Below are 20,200 nucleotides of genomic sequence, written 5' to 3'. Positions count from 1 at the left end.
GGCATGGTGATTCCACCAGAGGTTCTTTTATCCTTGAGAAGAGTTTTTGCTATCCTAGGTTTTTTGTTATTCCAGATGAATTTGCAGATTGAAGTGCAGGGCTCTTATTCTGTAACTCTCTTACTATCTGCGCTGATCAGCGCTGTTTTCCTCCATCTCTGGCTCAAGGACCTAACTGGCCTTCGTTGACTTTGCTTACAGGTAATATTCACATTTTAGACAATTAGGCTCATGGGAATGATTTTTGTCATAGCCATATAAGTAAGAAATGGACTCTGCAGTTCATTAGTACTCAAACTTATGAATCAGTACTTTATGAAGTTCTAAGATTTTGCTAAATTCAACATCCCACTTCACTTAAAGTTTAGACAACATGATATTAACTCTAGCCAAAGGAAACCTATGACTTACACACATGTCCAGATTTTCGGGTGGCTCCTGTAGTATGTCTCACTTGATGTTACAATACTGTTTGTGAGAAATATTCTATTTTCTATTTAGGAACTCTAAATATACATCTCTATTTAATCAGGAGTCTCTTGCTGTTAGAGATGTATGTATTTCGAACTGTATTTCATTTTCTAGTGCATTTTATCTACTGTTTAATACTTGACAAATCTTGGCAAGTTTAGTCTTTCCATCCCCACCTGTGACATTCGGAAGATCTCTTGAAAACGTCTACTGTCCCATTTACCAAATCATGCTAGCCTATGCTGTATCAAAACTATGCTATTTTTTTTATGGAGATTTAGTGATATACATGTAAATGTTTTTTAAGTTATTTTATTGAACTTCAATATATACATGAACTTATAATCCTTTTTTAAAGTCTCCATGCCAGAACTGTATAAGAAAACAATCAAATAAAAGTAAAGATAATTAAAAAAAAAAAAAAAAGGTTTGGAGCTCATTAACTCTTCCTGAACCAGAGAAAAAAAGAAAGGAAAAAAATTCCTTACACAGGCAAATATGCATGTGCTTGGTCAAGTCCACCCGGCTTCAATCAACTGTACAAGTTTTTATGCATGCTTACATGCATACACATAAATCTACACACCTATCTATAGACAAAAAGGCCTATAAATACATTTGTTGTATGGGGTTGATGCCCAAATACCTTCAACATACATTTGGATAGATGGATGATTAAATAGGGAAGAACCCCTACCCCAAACCAGAACTTTGTTTCTTTGCTCTGACCTTTTTATAGACAAAAGTTCTTAGAAAATTACCTCATAGTTAAAAATGTAGTACATGAGGGGAGTTACAGGAGTATTTTGATATTAAGTTCAAAGCAAGTTTCATATGTTTTTGCTTTATTATCGTGTACACCTGTGGCTTCATCCTTGGATCTGAGCAGGAACGAAAGTTTTTCTTTGGTTATAAATTTGTCCCAAGTCTATTTCTCTTTTTAGTGTAATTGTGAAAGCCCCTCGTATTCCTTATTACAAACCCCTTACTATTCTATGGGAAGGGGGCACATTTTATTCTTGATTCTAGTTTTATCATATCTTTCTGGCAAAATAACTAAAACCATTTCTAACAACTTTCTGGAAATTATTTGAATGAAATCAGGTAGTCTATAAAATCATCAGGTTTTCTAAATAGTATTAATTCATGAATGTTCATCTTTATGAAATTTTCTCAACAGAGTAGAGCTAATGTCCAGGGTCCTTAGGCCTTGTATCTCCAGAGTTGTCTCTCTTAGTGATTTCTTTATTGTTTCTACTTCCATTTTTAGATATTCTCACACACACACACATATACAACACTCATACTCACACATGTGAGCATAGAGACTTAGATAAAGAGACAGAGACACAAAGAGAGAGAGAGAGAGATTAAAAGTAATATTTCTTTCAAAGCCCTTAAGAATTATAAGATTTAAATAATTTCAACCATAAAGTTATAAGAAATTTCATATGCATCATTTGATTTGAATCATGTGACCACTGGAAAAGATAATTTGTCTGCCAAAAACATAGTATAGGGACCACATGTCAATATGTGAATATTTCTGTTTCTGCTCTAAGAGAAAGACTAAATCTCCCCCCCCCCCAGCCTCTTCCTGTGAGTGTGTATGTATATGTGTGTATGCACATGCTAAGATAAAGAGAACAAAATAAAGTGCTTGAGTAGGTTTTTACTTATCATTTTATATAATTTCAGAGTTCAGCACCCTCTATATGTGGAGAACAAGGTCCTTGCTGACTGCAACACAAGGTGTAGCTGCTTAACGAACACATGGGATCCAGTGTGTGGAGACAATGGCCTATCATACATGTCAGCTTGCCTCGCAGGCTGTGAGAAGTCTGTTGGAACTGGAACCAACATGGTAAACATCTTTTCAGTGTCTGGGCTGATATTTGCGTACCGTATTAATATGTGCTATCATTTAAGCCATCTCTGCCTAAAAGCAAGATGTAGTCACGCTTAACACAGATTCATATTTTTGTGAACAACTCAATTTATTCCGTATATGTACACTTGATGTTATAATTCCAGATGTTTTGTACATACTGGACAGAGCCTTAGCATTATTTTGTGATTTCAAAGCCGTTGAGATCATTGTTGAAGTTATCTGAATTAGAATGCTCTGGGTGGGTTAAAGAGATACCTCTGGAGTAATGAGCACTTGGTGCTCTTTCTGAGGACATGTTTGGTTCTCAGCACCCACATGGGGGACCTCCCAACTCCAGTTCCAGGCCTTCTGACACTCTCTTCTGCCTTCTTCAGACATCCACATGTGCCTGTTTGTATACACACAGATTCAGAAGCATACACATAAGTCAACATTAAAGTTAAAACTATAAATTACTTTGGATGGAATTTGCCTTTTGTTCTGATAGTGTTTCATGAGTCTTAGGCGGGATTCAAACTTGATGTGTAGTTAAGATGGAGAGATAATTTATCTTTTCATATCACTAGCTTCTTTCACTTATTTGTTTTTGCATTTATTTAGTGTATGTATATATGTATGTATGTATTGTGTGTGTATGCGTGTGTGTGTGTGTCTGTGCGTGCACATGTGCATGGTATGCAGGTACCCGTGCATATGAAGACCAGAAGGCAACCTCAGCTGCTGACTCTCAGGTTCATGCACTTGGTGATTCTGAGACAGGATGTCACCTATCTGGTATTTGCTGGCTCGTTTAGGCTGCTTGGGAAGTAAACCCAGGGAGTTACCTGTTCCCACCTTCAGATCCAGTGTTGCAAACATATCCTCTATTTTTGCACCTTTCCCATGTGTGCTGGGATGAGAACTCAGATTCTCATGCTTATGTAGGACATTACTAACTGTTAGATCTCCTCAAACCTTATCGTGACAGACTAGTATAATAAAGAATCAAGCATTTTTTCCTCTCCTTCCATCAACTGTCTGCGATACATGTTGTTTTAGTACTTACTCCTAGGTAAAATAAAACAAAGCCATATTTATTTACTTTTTAAGAAACTATGTGTGAGCTAGAATGTTATCTCAGTGGGTAAATACATTTGCCACTATACTTAACGAGTCTAATTTGTTTTGGTATACCCACATTTTAAGAAAGAATTAGCTCCCATAACATTTTTCTGACTTTATGCATGCAGTGGCACACACATATGCACACATATGCACACACACACACACACACACACACACACACACACACACGCAGAAGAAAAAGCAAACCAAAAAGCAAGTACATGTGAAGAAATAAAATTATCCTGTGGATTCAGGATAATTGAATTTTTGCAACTTTACTCCATGTATTTAGAAAAAATTACCAGTTTTTAAAATTGACCTTTTTATATTTTATGATAAAATTCTGAGATACCAAAAAGGAGATGTAAATAAAGAGGACACGTAGCCTGCATTTTACTTATTTAGTATTTTTATTTAATGGTGTTTGTGCTCAAACTCGGGTTCTAATTCAAACTAGGTGAGTGCTCTTTCTCTGAGTCATATCATTGACCCAACACTCTCTAATTTGATCCGACTGGCTCTGCAGACAATACTGAAGGTTCATACTAACACATTTCTTCTCTAATAAGCTACTTTTTTTTTTTTACAGGTGTTTCAAAATTGCAGCTGCCTTCAGTCATCAGGAAATTCATCTGCAGTCCTGGGGCTGTGTAAAAAAGGCCCTGAGTGTGCTAACAAGCTGAAGTACTTTTTAATCATGTCAGTAATTGGCAGTTTCATCTATTCGATCACAGCCATACCTGGGTATATGGTTCTTCTGAGGTAATAAATAACTCTTTAATTTAGCCTTCTCTCTGTCCTTCTTTGTAGCATGTTCATATGCAAGTGTGTGATGTGACCCGTGTGTGTGTGTGTGTGTGCGCGCGCGCGAGCGCACGTGTGCACATGCGCCTGTTTATGAGTGTTTGTATAAAAGTGACTTTTATTCTCTATATATAATTGTTTACCTGAAGGCTTACTACTGAATAAACTCGTGCTTTCTGGTTGTTTGTAAACTCTGGCTGGCTGGATCAGTTCAGCTGTCCTAGCTCAAAACTTCCCCAGCGGACTGATTCAAATTAGCTTCTCATTGAATTGCTCTGCTTGTCCTCAAACTAACTCTGACAATTTGTACAACTTCTGTCTTCTTCCTATTCTCTGCCTCCTTCTGTCTTCACTGGTGTCTAGCTTTTTCTCTTTGTAACCCGTTTCTGAAAAACTGTCCTGGTAAACCTGTCTCCTTTCTTTCTCTGTGCTGCTGTCTGTCTTAAGTCATCTCTCCTTCCCGTGATGTTCTCACGAGACTTGGGTGTGTCCTACCTTTGACTCATTCTGCCAAATCTTTATTGTGATTTGTCTCTTTGTCTGCTCCTCAATTAGATGTCACTTTCAAACATGTCTGCTTCCTTCTGCAAACCAACATTACCGTAAAGGTGTGTACTAAGTTTGTGTTTGTATTCAAGTCAGAGGGATTAAGAGTATGTCATTCTAGCTGGATCACACAGCCCTGGAAGGTCTTTGCATATGCTTTCTTGCCAGAGTAGCCATGTTGCTGGGTTAAAATTCCTGTGTGTGTGTGTGTGTGCATGTGCTCCCGAGTAGCACTACAGACACAGGGAGTTTGGAATGTTGGAGAATCAGTTTTTTCTTCTCATGTTGTTTTATAGGCAGGGTCTCTCTTGTTATTTCTGCTTCTGCCCTGTGCTGCCTGTGTACTCCAGCATACCTGGCCCTCAGGTCCCCAAGCAACTCTGCTTCTCTTCCCATTTCATTGTGGGAATGCTGAGATTAGAGATGCATAACATTGAGTTGGCCTTTTTTATTTTAACTTTTTAACATGTATTCCTGGATTCTGTGGATTAAACTCATGTGATCAAGATTCTGTGGTAAGCCCCTTTACCCACTAAGCAACCTACTGATGACATTTAGATTATTTTTGCTTATTCATTACATTTCTTTTCTTTTTTAAAAAATTAATTATTCTTATTCTTTTTTTTTCTCTCTCCAGATTTTATTCCTCTCCCGGTCCACTCCTACTGTTCCACATCCCATACCTCCTTCTTGCCTCCCTGTCTTCAAATGGATGTCCCTATCCCCTACCTCACCAGACCTCTAAGTTCCCTGGGGCCTCCAGTCTCTTGAGGGTTAGGTGCATCTTCTCTGACTGAACGCAGACCCAGCAGTGCTCTGCTGTATATGTGTTGGGGGCCTCTTATCAGCTGGTGTGTGCTGCCTGGTTGGTGATCCAGTGTTTGAGAGATCTCGGGGGTCCAGGTTAATTGAGACTGCTGGTCCTTCTACAGAGTTGCCCTCCTCACCAGCTTCTTCAAGCTTTTCCCTAATTCAACCACAGGGGTCAGCAGCTTCTGTCCATTGGTTGGGTGCAAATATCTGCATCTGGCTCTTTCATCTGCTTGTTGGGCCTTTTGGAGGGGGAGTTGTGATAGGTCCCTTTTTGTAAGCATTCCATAGCCTCAGTAATAGTGCCAGGCCTTTGAGGCTACCCCTTGAGCTGGATCCCAATTTAGGCCTATCACTGGACCTTCTTTTCCTCAGGCTCTTCTCCATTTCCATCCCTGCAGTTCTTCCAGACAGGAACAATTATGGGTCAGAGTTGTGACTGGGATAGCAACCCCATCACTCACTCAATGCCCTGTCTTTCTGCTGGAGGTGGGCTCTATAAGTTCCCTCTCCCCACTGTAGGGCATTTCATCTAGGGTCCTGGAAAGGCCCTTGGAGTCATGGTTCCTAGAACCTCAATGTTCTAACATACCTCTCTCAATACTCTTATACTAAGCACTGCTAAATTTAACAATAATTTCAAAGTTTATGGTATTTCCTTCTTGCCCTTTCCTATTTTCACCCCTTTTAAGCCTGAGTTGACATTTTGTTTTGACAGGTGGAAAGTAGTTGCCACTCAGTTAATTGACTGGCAGAGTGTGAAACTCTTTGTGACCAGGCTCCTTTGACATCCTGAGCTCATTCTGTCTTTAACAACAACAGCAACAACAACAAAAAAAATCAATAACAGATCCTCTCTAATGAGGAGGAGGTACTTGGATGAAATGGGGAAGACTTTCTAGTGCTGGGTCAGCTGTTCAGCAGGATCTGCAGCTGCTCCCAAGCCCAGATATCCTTGCTCTGTTGCTCTGGACCAGCTAATCTTTCTGTTTATTCTTAAAAAAAAATCACCTGGCTTAACTACATTGAGATGCCCAATTCTAACATAAACTGAGGAAGTTGCAGAGCCAAGTTTCAAAATTTATTTTCTGAACAGGTGTTCTTTCCAGTCTAGTGAACGTTATGTCTACTAACAACGGGAAAACAGTTCAATTGCCTTTTCTTGTCTCATTGGAATTCAGAGGCAAGTTGAGTTAACCATGATATGTAACTCATTTATACATAAAACATTTTATCCTTATATACTGGATCAATTTTATCACCTCTCCCTTTCCCTGTGCTTTTCCGATTCCTTGCTCATATTGCTGTATTTCATTCTCGTCCTTTTCCAAATCTTTTCTTTCCTTCTCCAGCCATTGCTTCCTTCTTCTTCTCCCCTCACACCTCTCTTCTCCTCTCTCTCCCCTCCCCTGCTCTCCTCTCCTCTCCCCTGCTCTCCTCTCCTCTCCTTTTCCCCTCCTCTCTCTTCTCTTCCCTTCCCCTCTCCTTTCTTCCCCTCCCTTTCCCTCCTCTTCTCTTGTCTTTTCTTCCCTCACCTTTGTTCTTCCTTTCCTCTGCTTTCATTCATCATACACACTCACTGTAATAGGCTACATATATGTCCTTATATATTTATTTTTCATTGTAAGATTTGATGTTCATATATTGGCACAAATGGAGATTTGGTATATGCCTTGTTTTAGTTCATATGTTCAAAGACAGATGACATCAAAGAGTATTGCTGGTTCTTTAGGTTTATTCATGCAAGTGAGGGACATTTGGCTTCGACTTCTATTATGGCATCATGTGCCAGGCAGATTCAGTTGATGTAGCTAAATTGTGTCTCTTTTCTCCTGACTACTACAGATACCCCAGTCTCAAAGCTTCATGATCAGTTGGTAAGGATGACTTTCCTCAGAGGAGGAAGGTCATAGATAAAGGGCAGATGAGCAGCTGAAAGCTCCTGTGAGAACCTCCAAACATGCTCTCAAGAGATGATCTCACGTTTACTGCATGTCTGTTCCCACTTCCATTCCTCACTCAGATTCACAATTATCTTACCTTCTAATGTTGACTCTTCCACGGAGGGTGAAAAAAACCATGGCTCGTTAATATTTTAGTGTATGATTATTTGAAACATCTTGTGTATACATGAGTGTGTGTGTGTGTGTGTGTGTGTGTGTGTGTGTGTTTGTTTGCATGCCATGCCATGAATGTTGAAACAAGAGGTCATCTCACAGGTAATGGTCCATTTTCCATTATGTTGGTTCTACACATTGAACTCAGTTTGTCAGTCTCTGTGGCAAGCAACTTTACCCAATGAGCCACTGTGTAGGCTCTAACATATCAGTTCTTAATGTAATGAGGTTAAGATCTATTCAAATTATTTTTCTCATACTTCTTTGTTCATTATCGCTGAATTTCAAGATTGCAATGTAAATGATGGGTGATACAGTATTACTGTTAGCATGATAACATCAATTTTTCTAGTCTATTGTGTTTTCTTGAACTCTGTCATAGAATTACTTCCAAAAATGAAACCCCAACAATTGCATATATTATGATTTTCTTATGCAAATGTGTATTTGGTTGGAAAAGACCACATTTTAAAAGAGCTTTCATATTCCTCTTTTTAAAGAATATTTTTCAGTTTTTATCCTTATATCTTTATAGGGCTCCACTTTGTATGTGCTTTTCAAAACCACCTCAAATTTACTCTTGTAGGCAGCACAGGAGAGATAAATGTCTAAATTTTTAACTCCATATAAAAAAGTCATATTTAAAAATGTCATAACCTACATGATGGGTGCTTTTTGTTTATTTATATTACTACCTTTACATCTTAAATTTTTATATAATGTGTGCTTGCTTTTTTAACAGCATGACAACATGCTTAGCAAACAACTTAAAAGAAGAAACATTTATTTGGTTTGTGGTTTCAAAGGCTTGGTTCCATTATGGTGGGTATGGCGTGCTGGTTGTCTTGGAAACCAGGAGGAAACCATTCGTCTAGGTTAGCAGACAATTTCTAATTGTTACAGGGCTCAGCCCTTCTTTAGATCTGTCAGAGGACACCTTTCAGAAGTTCTCTTCTCCTTCTGTGTGAGAGTAACAGAGGCAGGTCTGTATCAGCTCTGTCTTCATCCCTTCAGGATAAAAAGCTTAACCACTAGGATCATGAACGACCACTGTCATTGGGAAGATGCTAGGGCAGATATAGATTTGCATGATGCCATTTTATGTATGTATATGTGTATGTATGCATGTATATGTGTATTTTTCAGGTGTATCAAGTCTGAAGAGAAGTCCCTTGGAATTGGATTACATGCATTTTGCACAAGAATATTCGGTATGAAGAATTTCCCTTACACATCAAACCAATATTAAGTGCTTAGTTAACTAGTTAGTTTTGTATGAATAAGAAGATAGTAACTATCTTGCCAACCCAAAACACAACTCTCACCTTAAAGGGAATAAGGGCTTATTCTAGAATCAAACATGAGCGAGCATTACTTGGGCACACAGATTCAGGTTATCAAAATATCATGTCCTAACATGTGGACAGTTTTGTGATGCCTGTATCTAGAAAGCAAAGGAATCCAGGAACAAGGTATTTTTAAAATATATCTGTGCACACATCAGGTGGGTTATTTACAGGAAAGCAGGGAGTTCTGCGCTGTACACTCAGATGCTATTTGATGGCTTTTTTCATGTTTGGGTGGGTGGAGGCTATAGACCTCTTCTTAAGTTATCAAGTTATCTCCAAAAGCTTCATGCGATAGTCACCTGAATAAGGTCAGGCACAGGGATTGGGGCAATGTATATTTGCTAAAAGAGGTAGAGATAATTTGTCTCTGGATCTGCAATATCCCAAGTATCCACACTGAGGACGTTTCATGATCTTGTAGCATCTTTAACATAGGTGTGTTCTCCCCACTTTACACTGAACTTCAGTTTACAAGCCTTTGTGTTTAGCGCTGGCTACTTGAGAATGAAGTAACAGCAGAAATGAAAAATCTTTTCCCTTGTCTTTAAGGAGCTTGAACTTAATTACACAGTTAATTTTTTTAGAAGATTAAAAATAAAATATGAAGGGAATGGTTATGTTTGTTGGATGTACAGAAAATTAATGGAAGACATTTCAGAAAACATGATGTTCATGATTATGAACTTAATGAATGATTTCTTAGCACTGTATACATAGTTTTCACTTTCTGTTATCTAAAAGGTTTATATTAACATAATTCCTAAAAGTAAGTTTAGAGTCCATATATATGTATATATATACACACACACATATATATATATGTATATATACCAATATATGTATATGTATGTATGTATATTTTATTTGGATGTATATATATAGTTACAAATGTATATACACACATATATATACATAAATACATATATATTATTACATATATAATATATGTATACATATATATTACACACACAAATAACACATCCTTCTCTGTTCTTTCTTCCTGCCAATGAGCTGTTTTTCTTTCTATCTCCATTGCAGCTGGCATCCCTGCCCCTATTTACTTTGGAGCTTTGATAGACAGAACCTGCTTACATTGGGGAACTCTGAAATGTGGTGAGCCAGGGGCATGTAGAATGTACAATATAAATAACTTCAGGTAAACATAATTTTTTGAGACTTACTTATGTAATACATAAAATATCCCAATTCATATCTAACATTCTCTTGAGTAATACGATTTCATTTGGCTTCATTTTTAGAATTGCACTTTGATGGTATAATTCCCTACTTATATAGTTTAATATCTTTCCATTATTTTTAAAGTGGTTAGTACATGTAAACTTTAGTGGGCTCCCTAACCTTACCCTTCAAAATACTTTAGAAAAGGAACAGGTGTTCTGCATAGTGGCCCTGGAGCAGGACGGCCGAGCTGCACCTTGAGCCAAGCTATCATGGTGGAACACTGGAAATAAACAAGACAACAAGATATAGAGACTTGGATCAAGGGCACTGTATGTGGGAGAAAAATCTCTCATTTCCTATAATCCCATATTTATGGACAGAAAGGAGGGACTCTGCCCTTCGGCAGCAGTTAGGATGACAGAGTCCCAGAAAATTCAGGCAGCATGGATTCTGGCATTCTATATCCTGGAAAGTTCAGAGACCCCTCCTGCTTTCAACCTGAATAGATAAGAAACCCATGGGATATCTTGAAAAGGAGACTGCTGTCTACATTTTGCTACTGGTCTCATCTCTGGGAACCTATAAATGCCCCACTGTATTTTAATGTCTAGTGGCTTCCTGAATAAAACTTGGCTTAGCCCAGGGGTGGTACAAACCCACTGAGAGTGTCACTAAGGCAGAGGATGCTGCCATGCCTAGAAATAACTGGAGCTGTTACCCTCAAGAACCAGGAAACCAGAGAGCTGGCCCTCTGAGATTCAAGTGCATCAAGTTGTGTGTAGTTTCATACTGCTGCTTAGGGTAAAATTACCTACATGGTGATAATGGCAGAGGAGGCATGGTTGCCTAGTGTTAACGAATGACAGGGGAGGCACAGGATGGTGGAATGTGAGGATTTCAGTCTTGTTGCATGCTCCGTTAGAAAGTACTGGATGCTAAAAGACCAACACACAGTGCTCACGCTCATGGTGAAAATTAATCCTAAGCTAAACCTTTGTGAAAACATACTCATAGGCACACCTAGAGATGTATTTCTATAATGACCACAAATCCATTCAGAATGGCAATGGAAACCTGCAATCATGAAAATTAAGAAAATACATTTAAACTTCTATGGTGGATTTTTTGACATATTAACAAAATAATTATAGCTAAATAAAGTAGATTTCATAAAGTTCACGGGAAAAATAATCACCTAGTATTTTTCTTTGAAGAATTAAGGGTTTGTAACGATATACAAAATTAGCTTCCACTGAACACATTAAGATTGAATACATACTTGTTCTTTTCAATAGGCGCATTTACCTAGTGTTGCCTGCAGCACTAAGAGGATCAAGCTATCTCCCTGCATTCTTCATTCTAATACTTATGAGGAAATTCCAGCTCCCTGGGGAAATGTACTCTTCAGAAACTGAACTTGCAGACATGAAGCTCACAGTGAAGAAAAGCGAGTGCACAGATGGGCACGGAATTCCTAAGGTCGAGAATGATGGAGAACTGAAAACTAAGCTGTAATGAATCTTCTCCTGGCCTGTGCAAGGCCCTGAACAGAATGCACACTGCACTTCCTTTGAATCATGAGAGATACGAGAGGAATTCTTTTCCTAAAATACATCAGGGCTGGACGCAGTGTAAGATATTCTCAAAGGTCACCGTCTCATCCTCCGGAGGTCTCTGGTGCTCACTCATTCTAGTCACATGTCCCAGAGCACAGTGCTACTTTCAAAATCATCTTAGAGTAAAACCTTTGAAGAGGGACCACCTAAATGGCCCAATGGAAAGGCATGCTTTCTACCAAGGCTGACAAGGTGGGTTTGATCCTTGGGACCAACATGGCAGAAGGACAGAACCAAGCACGCTTTCAGGTTGTCCTTTTCTCTCTACTCCTGCACTGTGGTGTGCATATCCCACCCCAAACAAACAAACAAACAAATAAAAAAAAATAGAAACTATTAAAAACTGAGGTTTGTTTCAAAACTTGGATTAATAAAATTCAAGGTAAGCACTAAAAACGAAAATGAAGATGTGGTTTGAATGAGAAGTGTCTCTCCTAGGCACAGACATTTCACATTTGGCTTCCTGTTGATACTGCTAGGGGATGTTTTTTTGTTTTTGGTTTTTTTTTTTTTTTTGAAGTGTATCACTGGGATGGCTTTGAGAATTAAAAGCCTCACTCTCCTTTCATTTCTTTCTCTGTTGTGTGCTTTGGTTGAGGTTGTAAATACTCAACTTCCTACTCCAGTCACCATGCCTGCTACCTGTTGTCACACCTCCTTACTGTGAGGAACTCAATACCTCTGGAACCATAAGCCAAAGTAGACATTTCTATAGGTGGCCTTGTGGTGCTTTTTCACAGCAGTAGAAAAGTAACTGATTTACAGAAGTCATGTTATTTTGTGTCCGATAAAGAATATCAAGATTTTAAGGAACAACAAGGCTTTCTGTGTAGACTGCCAAGTGGGTACATATTGATGATGTCTGAGGCCTATGCAGAACCGACCCCATTGCTTAGCTGGCTATCATGGGAGAGCTGGCTTTGGGAGTGTGAGATCAGTAGAGCTGATCCTGGCCCTAGCCAGCTACAGTACTCAGGAGAGCTGGCCCTGCATGGGTAAGATGGCACCCAGGATATGAGCTTAGGAGATCTAGCCCTGCCACTTGACTTCCCCGTGATGGTATGGACAAGGGAGACATATATTGCTCCCCACTCTCTCCTAACCACCTGTGACATGTTGGAGACCTGGCCCTGGGGTCATGAGAACAGGAGAGCTGTCATTGCCCCTTACCAGCTATAGCATTTGAGAGCACAGGCCCCATGCTGCGCCTGGGCTGCACAGTAGAATTGATCCTGTGGTGGGAGTGGGGGCTTGGGCAAGAGGAAGTTGGACCATCCCACTTGTCTGCTCTTTGGTGACATGGGCAAGGGAGAGATGCTCCCCCACTCACCCCTTGCTACCTACAGCAGGCAGAAGAGCTGTCCCTGAGGTCATCAAAGCTGAACAGCTGGCCCTACCCTTCATCTGCTGTGACACTTGGGAGAGCAGTCCCTGCACCCTGCCTGGGCAGCAGGGTATAGCTGGACCTGTTTGTGGGCCTTTACAGGTGAGCTCTGAGGGTGTGAGAGCAAGAGACCAGCCCAGACACTTCTCAGGCCAAGATCCAGGGCTCTGAACTGGCCCAGCTCAACATCTACCCAATCAATGAACTGCTGGGATGAATGAAGGGACTGGTCCTACATATCCAAAAATCACAGGATCTCCCTGATGCAGAGAAACAGCTGTATATCCAAGATGAGTCTCAGCGAGGTTCCAGTATTGATAGAGTAGCAGAGACCAGAGGCCTCCTACCAAACCAATGAACATTTGCAAATAAAGAAGTGTAGATGAATGTAGACTATAGGGACACACTGTGACATACTAGAGCTTCCATAACAAGATTTTCTTTCATTCTCTGTTGGAGAAGAGGTTGCCAGGATGGAGGGAGGGTACAAGGTGAGGAGGAGATGAATGAGGTTGGGGTACATGATATGAAATTCACATAGACTCAATAAGAAGTTAAAAGATAATGGTATAAATCCCTAAGGATGGGGAGGATGAAGGAAGGAAAGGTTATTTATGCACAGTAAAGTGAGAATATCTACAGGCTAGGGCAGAATAAAGGCAGGTACAATCTCAACAGCTCCTTGTGGGAGCCAGAACATTTGTAGAAGAGCTAAGTTGACAGCTTTCTGTTGCTTGAACTGGAGCCAATCTATTTCAAAGAAGGAAAGGCTTTATTTTGTTCATGCTACCAGAGGTCTCAGGTCATTGATCACATAGCCCTGCTGCTTTGGGCCTGTGTACATGCAACACATCGAAGAAGAAACTCATAGGGAAGAGCCTGCTGTCCTCACATTGGCTGAGAAGTAAGGAGAGATTGGTTTGAGAGGTCAGAAGCCTAGTATCTCTTCCAAGGGCTTATCATCATTTACCCAAATTCCTGTTCTAGGTACCACCTCTTAATGCCCCCACCAACCATTTTTTAAAAAGATTTATTTATTTTATTTATTATGAGTACACTATAGCTGTCCAGACACACCAGAAGAGGGCATCTGATCCCATTACAGATGGTTGTAAGCCACTATGTGCTTGCTGAGAATTGAACTCAGGACCTCTGGAAGAGCTGTCAGTGCTCTTAACTCTGAGCCATCTCTCCAGCTTCTTCCACTAACTTTCAACTGTGCCTTGCTGAAGACTAAGATTTTACCATAGGAGCCATTGTGGGATGATCCAAACCCAAAATAACAGCAAACAGAAAGTAACTTAACTGAAGAGCTTTCTGCAGTTATCTTCAAGGTTGTTATGATTTACCGAATTAGTGACTGTGTATTATAAAAGAAAAGTTTCATGGGGGTGGAGAGAGGGCTCAGTAGTTATGAGCATGCACTGCTCTTACTCAGGTTCTGAGTTTGAGTCCCTACATCACATCAAGATTCTCACAACCACCTTTGACTTCAACTTTGGGTGATTTGATGCCTCTTAACTGCCAAGTGCCTGTGCTCACATGCATATGTCTAGTGCCTCAGACTTACTCCTTAGGAAGGAGGTTGTCTTCCACTCTAAGAACACTTGTCCTTCCTTGATACTTCTTATTGGGGAAAGCGGTCCCAAAACAGGTATTGGTGTGCTTGGGGATTTCCTTGTGGTGTCTCTGAGGTCTGGGAAGATGGATTATTATTCTGAGCTTTATATATAATAGCTAGAAACAAACAATATTTGCCTATTCTGGTTTGCTATAGATAGATACACTATAGATAGATGGTCTTCAAAAACCTCAAAGATCTACAAAATGGTTCTTGAAGATGTTCTAATTTTTTTTTCGAGACAGGGTTTCTCTGTATAGCCCTGGCTGTCCTGGAACTCACTCTGTAGACCAGGCTGGCCTTGAACTCAGAAATCTGCCTGTCTCTGCCTCCCAAGTGCTGGGATTAAAGTCATGCACCACCACTGCCTGGCTGAAGATGTTCTATTAATAAAAGATCTTTTCTGACAATGAGCCAGGTCTCTTTCTGGCAACACCACACTGTTCTACTTCAAAGAAGATGAGCACTGAAGAACCTCCTTATGGAGCTTGGTTCAAATGTGCCAAGCTTACCAGGGACAAGGTCAGAAACTTCTCCAAAATTCCTGCTTCACAGAAAAAGTCTGTCAGATATGCTGGGCCAGAAGGCAGAATATGGGTGCTCCAACTGCAGAGAAACCTTGAGTGGTTGTCTAGTAGCCAGTTGCCTCTGTCATTTCGATAGTTTGGAAGGTGCTTGCCCACACTTCCTGCACTCTCAGATAATATTTATTTATTCCTTCTCAGATACCTGTTGGGCTGGAAGACTAGTTTGTTATAACCTCACATTAAGCCAACATTGTTTAGGATTTAGGAAAATGTTTTAAGGCCCAAGATGTTTTTAGGTTGCAGAAACAGTTTATTATAGAAATTGGATTTAGGTACAGAACTTTGAACTCACCAAGATAGAATAAATAGTAGAATACTTTCTGCAAGGTTGCCAAATACATATGGACTGGGCATTGTGAAGATGTGCCAAAGGATGTCCTGGGATGTGCTATGTTTTAAGGATGTTTCATAGCATCTTGGAATGACATGCTGAGATAGAAGAACTCCCTGTGGGCAGCCTCTAAGTTACCCCTCCTCAAAACACTGAAAATTCCTGGTCATTAGCTGAAAACATAGGAGCACAATGGTGTAATGGCTCCTGCGGGGACCACCGGCAATGGACCTGATGGAGGCTTCTATATCGCTTACACCCAGCAGGCTTCCCTTGCTCTGCCCTGGAATACACAACCATAGACTGCCTTTTAAAGCAATATTTGATGTTTAGATTCTGAATCTAAATGAGAAGCAGTATGTTTGTAAGAACTATCCAATACCAGTGTTTTTCACAGCAGGAATAATGGGAGCCAACTGGTACCCTTCTTTTCTGTACCTATGGGACAAGTATCAGAGTTTGAAATAAAGGCTATCAAACTGTTGAATAGTAGTAAACTAACTAAAAATTTAAGGATCTGGAAAAATGAACAAACCATAACTAAATAAGTGAGTTAAAATAGACTCTGGGATCATTGCTTTTAAGACAATTTTCTCATTAAAACATATTTATTTTTTATAAATATATAAATGTATGAGTGCATTGTGAAATGTGTGTGTTTGTGTGTGGGGAGGGAGGTGTTGCATGCCTTGTGAATGCATGTGTGGAGGCCAAAGGTTTATACTGATGTCTTCTTCTAACTATATCCACTTTAGTTTTTGAGACAAGGTTTCACACTAAACCTAAATCTCACTGATTATAACTAGACTGGCTGGCCAGTGAACCTTGTGATCCTCTTGTCTCCATCGCCTTAGACTGAGGTAACAGGCATGTATCATTTTCTCACCACATCAGAGTATTTTGTAGGTGTTGAGCATCTAAACTCAGGCTCTCACACTTGCATCTCAAATACTTTACCCCTTAAGCATTCTCTCAAATGCCCAAGAAGCATATATTTTAAAATAATAACCATGCTAGGAGTTGTCCATGTAATCTATAACTTATTGGTGTCTTACTCAGGGTTTTATTATTGTGAACACGCACTAAGACCACTGCAAATCTTATAAAGACAAATATTTAATTATGGCTGACTTACAGTTAAGAGATTTGGTTCATTGTTGTTATGGATGGAAGTAGGGCAACATGTAGGTAGACATTATGTTAGAGAAGGAGCAAAGTGTACTACATTTAGATCAGCAGGCAGCAAAAGGAGATGGTCTCTGAGTCTGGTTTGAGAACGTGAAACTTCAAAGTCTAACCTTTGTGACATACTTATTCCAACATGTCCATATGTATTCCAAAGCTACACCTTCTAATCTTGCCATTTCTTACAAGTCTATGAGGGCCAAACTACCACATTTTCCTAGATAGTCTATGAAATACAACAAAGTGAGGTAAGTGAGAGGTATTATGTAGTTCTTGACCCCTGGGAAAGTCCATGGACTCAATCTCATTATAATTAAAAGCTTTATTCATTTCTGCTAGTAGGACAGTAGTCTCTGATGCAAACCCGAGATTGCCTTGATAAAGATGATAAGGTAGGTTTTTTCTTTTTTTCAAAAGGCAAACATGACAAGAAGACCTTGAGTATCTGCCCAAGTAAGCTAAGAGATGTTTGACTCTGCCAAGATTAGGTAGATGAATGTTTGTACAAGCAGTTTACCGAACAGAAATGAGCAGTTAATTATAACATTACAAGTAGATGGCTATGGGAGTACATTTATGGCTGTGTGGTGGTCACTGAGTCAGGATTACTGGGAATTTATCTTCTTGGAACCGGAGTCAGAGACAAATGGCTAGTAGGTTCAAAGATATATGTCTAATGTAAAATGTTTCTTTTTAAATCTTTGTTTAAAAGACATCATATTTACCAGTGGCTTTATCTTACACGAACAAAATAATTTATTCATATTTATGTAGAGATAATGATTGATATTTTAATTGTGTTGAATATATATGTATATGTATATATATATATATACACATAGATGTGTGTATATATGACAGATATGTTTTTAATACAACAAGAACCGCCTTCAAGTTTATGTTTAGAAGACAACCAAAGGATATTTGAAAATTTGAGCCCTTAACTGTGTTAGTAATAGTCATTAGTGCTTCCTTAGGGATAGATTAATATCTTATCAGAATGCCATTGATTAATATTAAAACTGAGGTTTTGAAGTCTTAACAGATGATAGTATAGCAAGAAGGAAAGAAATCTAAAATCTTTTAAAATTTTTTACATACTTTAAATCATTTTCTCAAACCTTTACAACTTGCAATTTACACACCTCAAATCATTTTCTCAGACCCTCACAGCTTACATAACATAACCTTTCATATCCACAGACCTTTGTAAATTTGAATTAAGTTTTTATATCCTTAGTCCTTTATAATAGAAGCAGTAAATTATTTTCCTAGCTGCTCATAACTTTTAATGAGTATAATTTTATTTGGATTATTTACTGTGATACGTAGGTGTTTGATTATTGATTGAAAAGTTCGTTTTTAAAATAAAAGAATAGTAGAAAACCTGTTTTGTGAGTTTGTCTGTTTTAGTGTAAAGCCTGTCTGTGTCTGAGTCTGCCCTTTTTAGCATGAGCTCTATCATCTCTACAAAAGCCAAGTCCTACGTCTTACTTCTGAAAAGAACTGACCAGGTGGCTACAACCATTAGGAAGAGAGAAGGTGCTTGCTGTTATTAAACTAATAAAGGCACAGTTAGCCAGCATCATCACCAGAGGTCTGAGAATGATAAATTTAAGCAGGCTTCTGTGTCAATTAAAATGGCAGACACTGGCCAGATGGTTATCTTGGACCCTCCATGGTGGTCTTAAGGGTAGAGGTTGTCAGTGTTTGACACCCACACAGGGCAGCATGTGGGTGTCATGGCAGGGCATGAGAGACAGTCAATTCTCCAGTGTCCCATTTCTCCACAGTTTGGTCAATGTCCTGGTGGAGGCTGAGGTATGTAACAGTGCTTTGCCAGAATGGCAGTTCTCCACAATCCAGGTAGAGTCATTTGTGCCCCTTTCAGATTCTTTGAAGGAGACTTACCTCTGCCTTTAGGATCTGGCAGTTTTGTCTGTCATGGGAAGCTTTTATTATTAATCATTTTAGAACCCATATTGCACAGATCTCTTAGGAGTTTAAGGATCAAATTTTAATTAACCAAGTATATATATTTTAAATAAATTTTATTTGTTTTTAGTTACTTGCTGAAGGCTTAACCTTAAAAATGTCTACAGGAAGATAAAGCTTGTCCCTGAAAACCAATTACATTTATAGTAAGAATGATTACAAGCATAGTCTTGAGCACACTAATGAATTTGGTCACATATAAGGTGACTAAGGAAAACTTACATGTCTAATTACCCTTAAAATTTTACATCAAGCTAATAGTTTTTACAGGATCTACAATTTTATTTCCCTTTAAACTTTAGCCTTAATAATTTAATTGAAGACTTAACTGAAAATCTTCAAGCAGTAATATACAACTTCAAGCCATTAATACAATCCATAGATGAACAAGGAATCTTACAAGACCATAAATACAGCCCACAGATACACTGGGGACATCACTGCAGAATACAATGTCTTCTTATATTACTCAGTTTTCCAAATAGCTAAAGCTTAACAAAGTTAGCAAAGAGAAAGCAACTAGATAGATATGTATCTGAATAGACCTTAGAAAATTATAAACCTTATCTTTCAAATAGATTATTTATAAACTAGAAATTTTTAGTTTTAAGACTAATATCATTACATGAAATCAATCCTATTTCAAAAGATTTTGGAGACTTCTTGGCCCTTGTGACTAAAAGAGATGACCATAGTTGCTTTCAGGTTACATATAAGCATACACTAGCAAACAAAGACCTATGTGCATAGATTTTTGTACTATTAACCTTTCTGTTGTAAGTTTTAAGGTCACCTTTTTTGGCTTGGAATTCTGCAGACTCCTCCATCCTGAAATGTTCTTACAGATCCTCAGTGAAAGCAAGTTTACATTTCAGCAAGAGTTTTGAGCATGCAGGACCTTGAATGGGGAAACTTTTAATTTTGTAAACAAGACCCAAGGGGGAAAAAAAAAGAAATCAAATGTAATCTGCTGATTACATTTAGCCTCCCTAATTTTTATTAAAACATTTAAATAACATGAAAAACAACAGTAACAAATTAATTTACCACTTGCTGTAAGAATGTTTTCTAAGGCAATGTTAGATGAGCCTCTACCCAGGATCTCTAACAACTTTCCCATTGTTGCAGAGGTAAGCCCCACCTTTTTTTCTTAATATTTAGCTTGATACCCTACTTTTCCCCAGAATACTTTGAGGGTTCATGAAAA

General features: G+C 38.9%; 1 protein-coding gene across 1 annotated transcript in view; it reads left to right on the top strand.

Annotated features, from left to right (window-relative positions):
* Positions 1-11,947, top strand: part of Slco1a2 (solute carrier organic anion transporter family member 1A2) — an 82,117-nt gene extending 70,170 nt beyond the window's left edge. Inside the window, exons 11-15 of the mRNA XM_021164927.2 lie at positions 2,170-2,335; positions 4,056-4,228; positions 8,890-8,954; positions 10,131-10,248; positions 11,570-11,947. Of these exons, the coding sequence (XP_021020586.1) occupies positions 2,170-2,335; positions 4,056-4,228; positions 8,890-8,954; positions 10,131-10,248; positions 11,570-11,789 (742 nt within the window). The 3' untranslated portion in view covers positions 11,790-11,947. The remainder of the gene's footprint in view (positions 1-2,169; positions 2,336-4,055; positions 4,229-8,889; positions 8,955-10,130; positions 10,249-11,569) is intronic.
* Positions 11,948-20,200: the final 8,253 nt, after the last annotated feature.

This window comes from Mus caroli, chromosome 6 (assembly GCF_900094665.2).
Source record: "Mus caroli chromosome 6, CAROLI_EIJ_v1.1, whole genome shotgun sequence".
NCBI classification, from domain to species: domain Eukaryota; kingdom Metazoa; phylum Chordata; class Mammalia; order Rodentia; family Muridae; genus Mus; species Mus caroli.
Note: the sequence above shows the minus strand (reverse complement) of the source record. Positions and strands in the feature narration are given on the sequence as shown.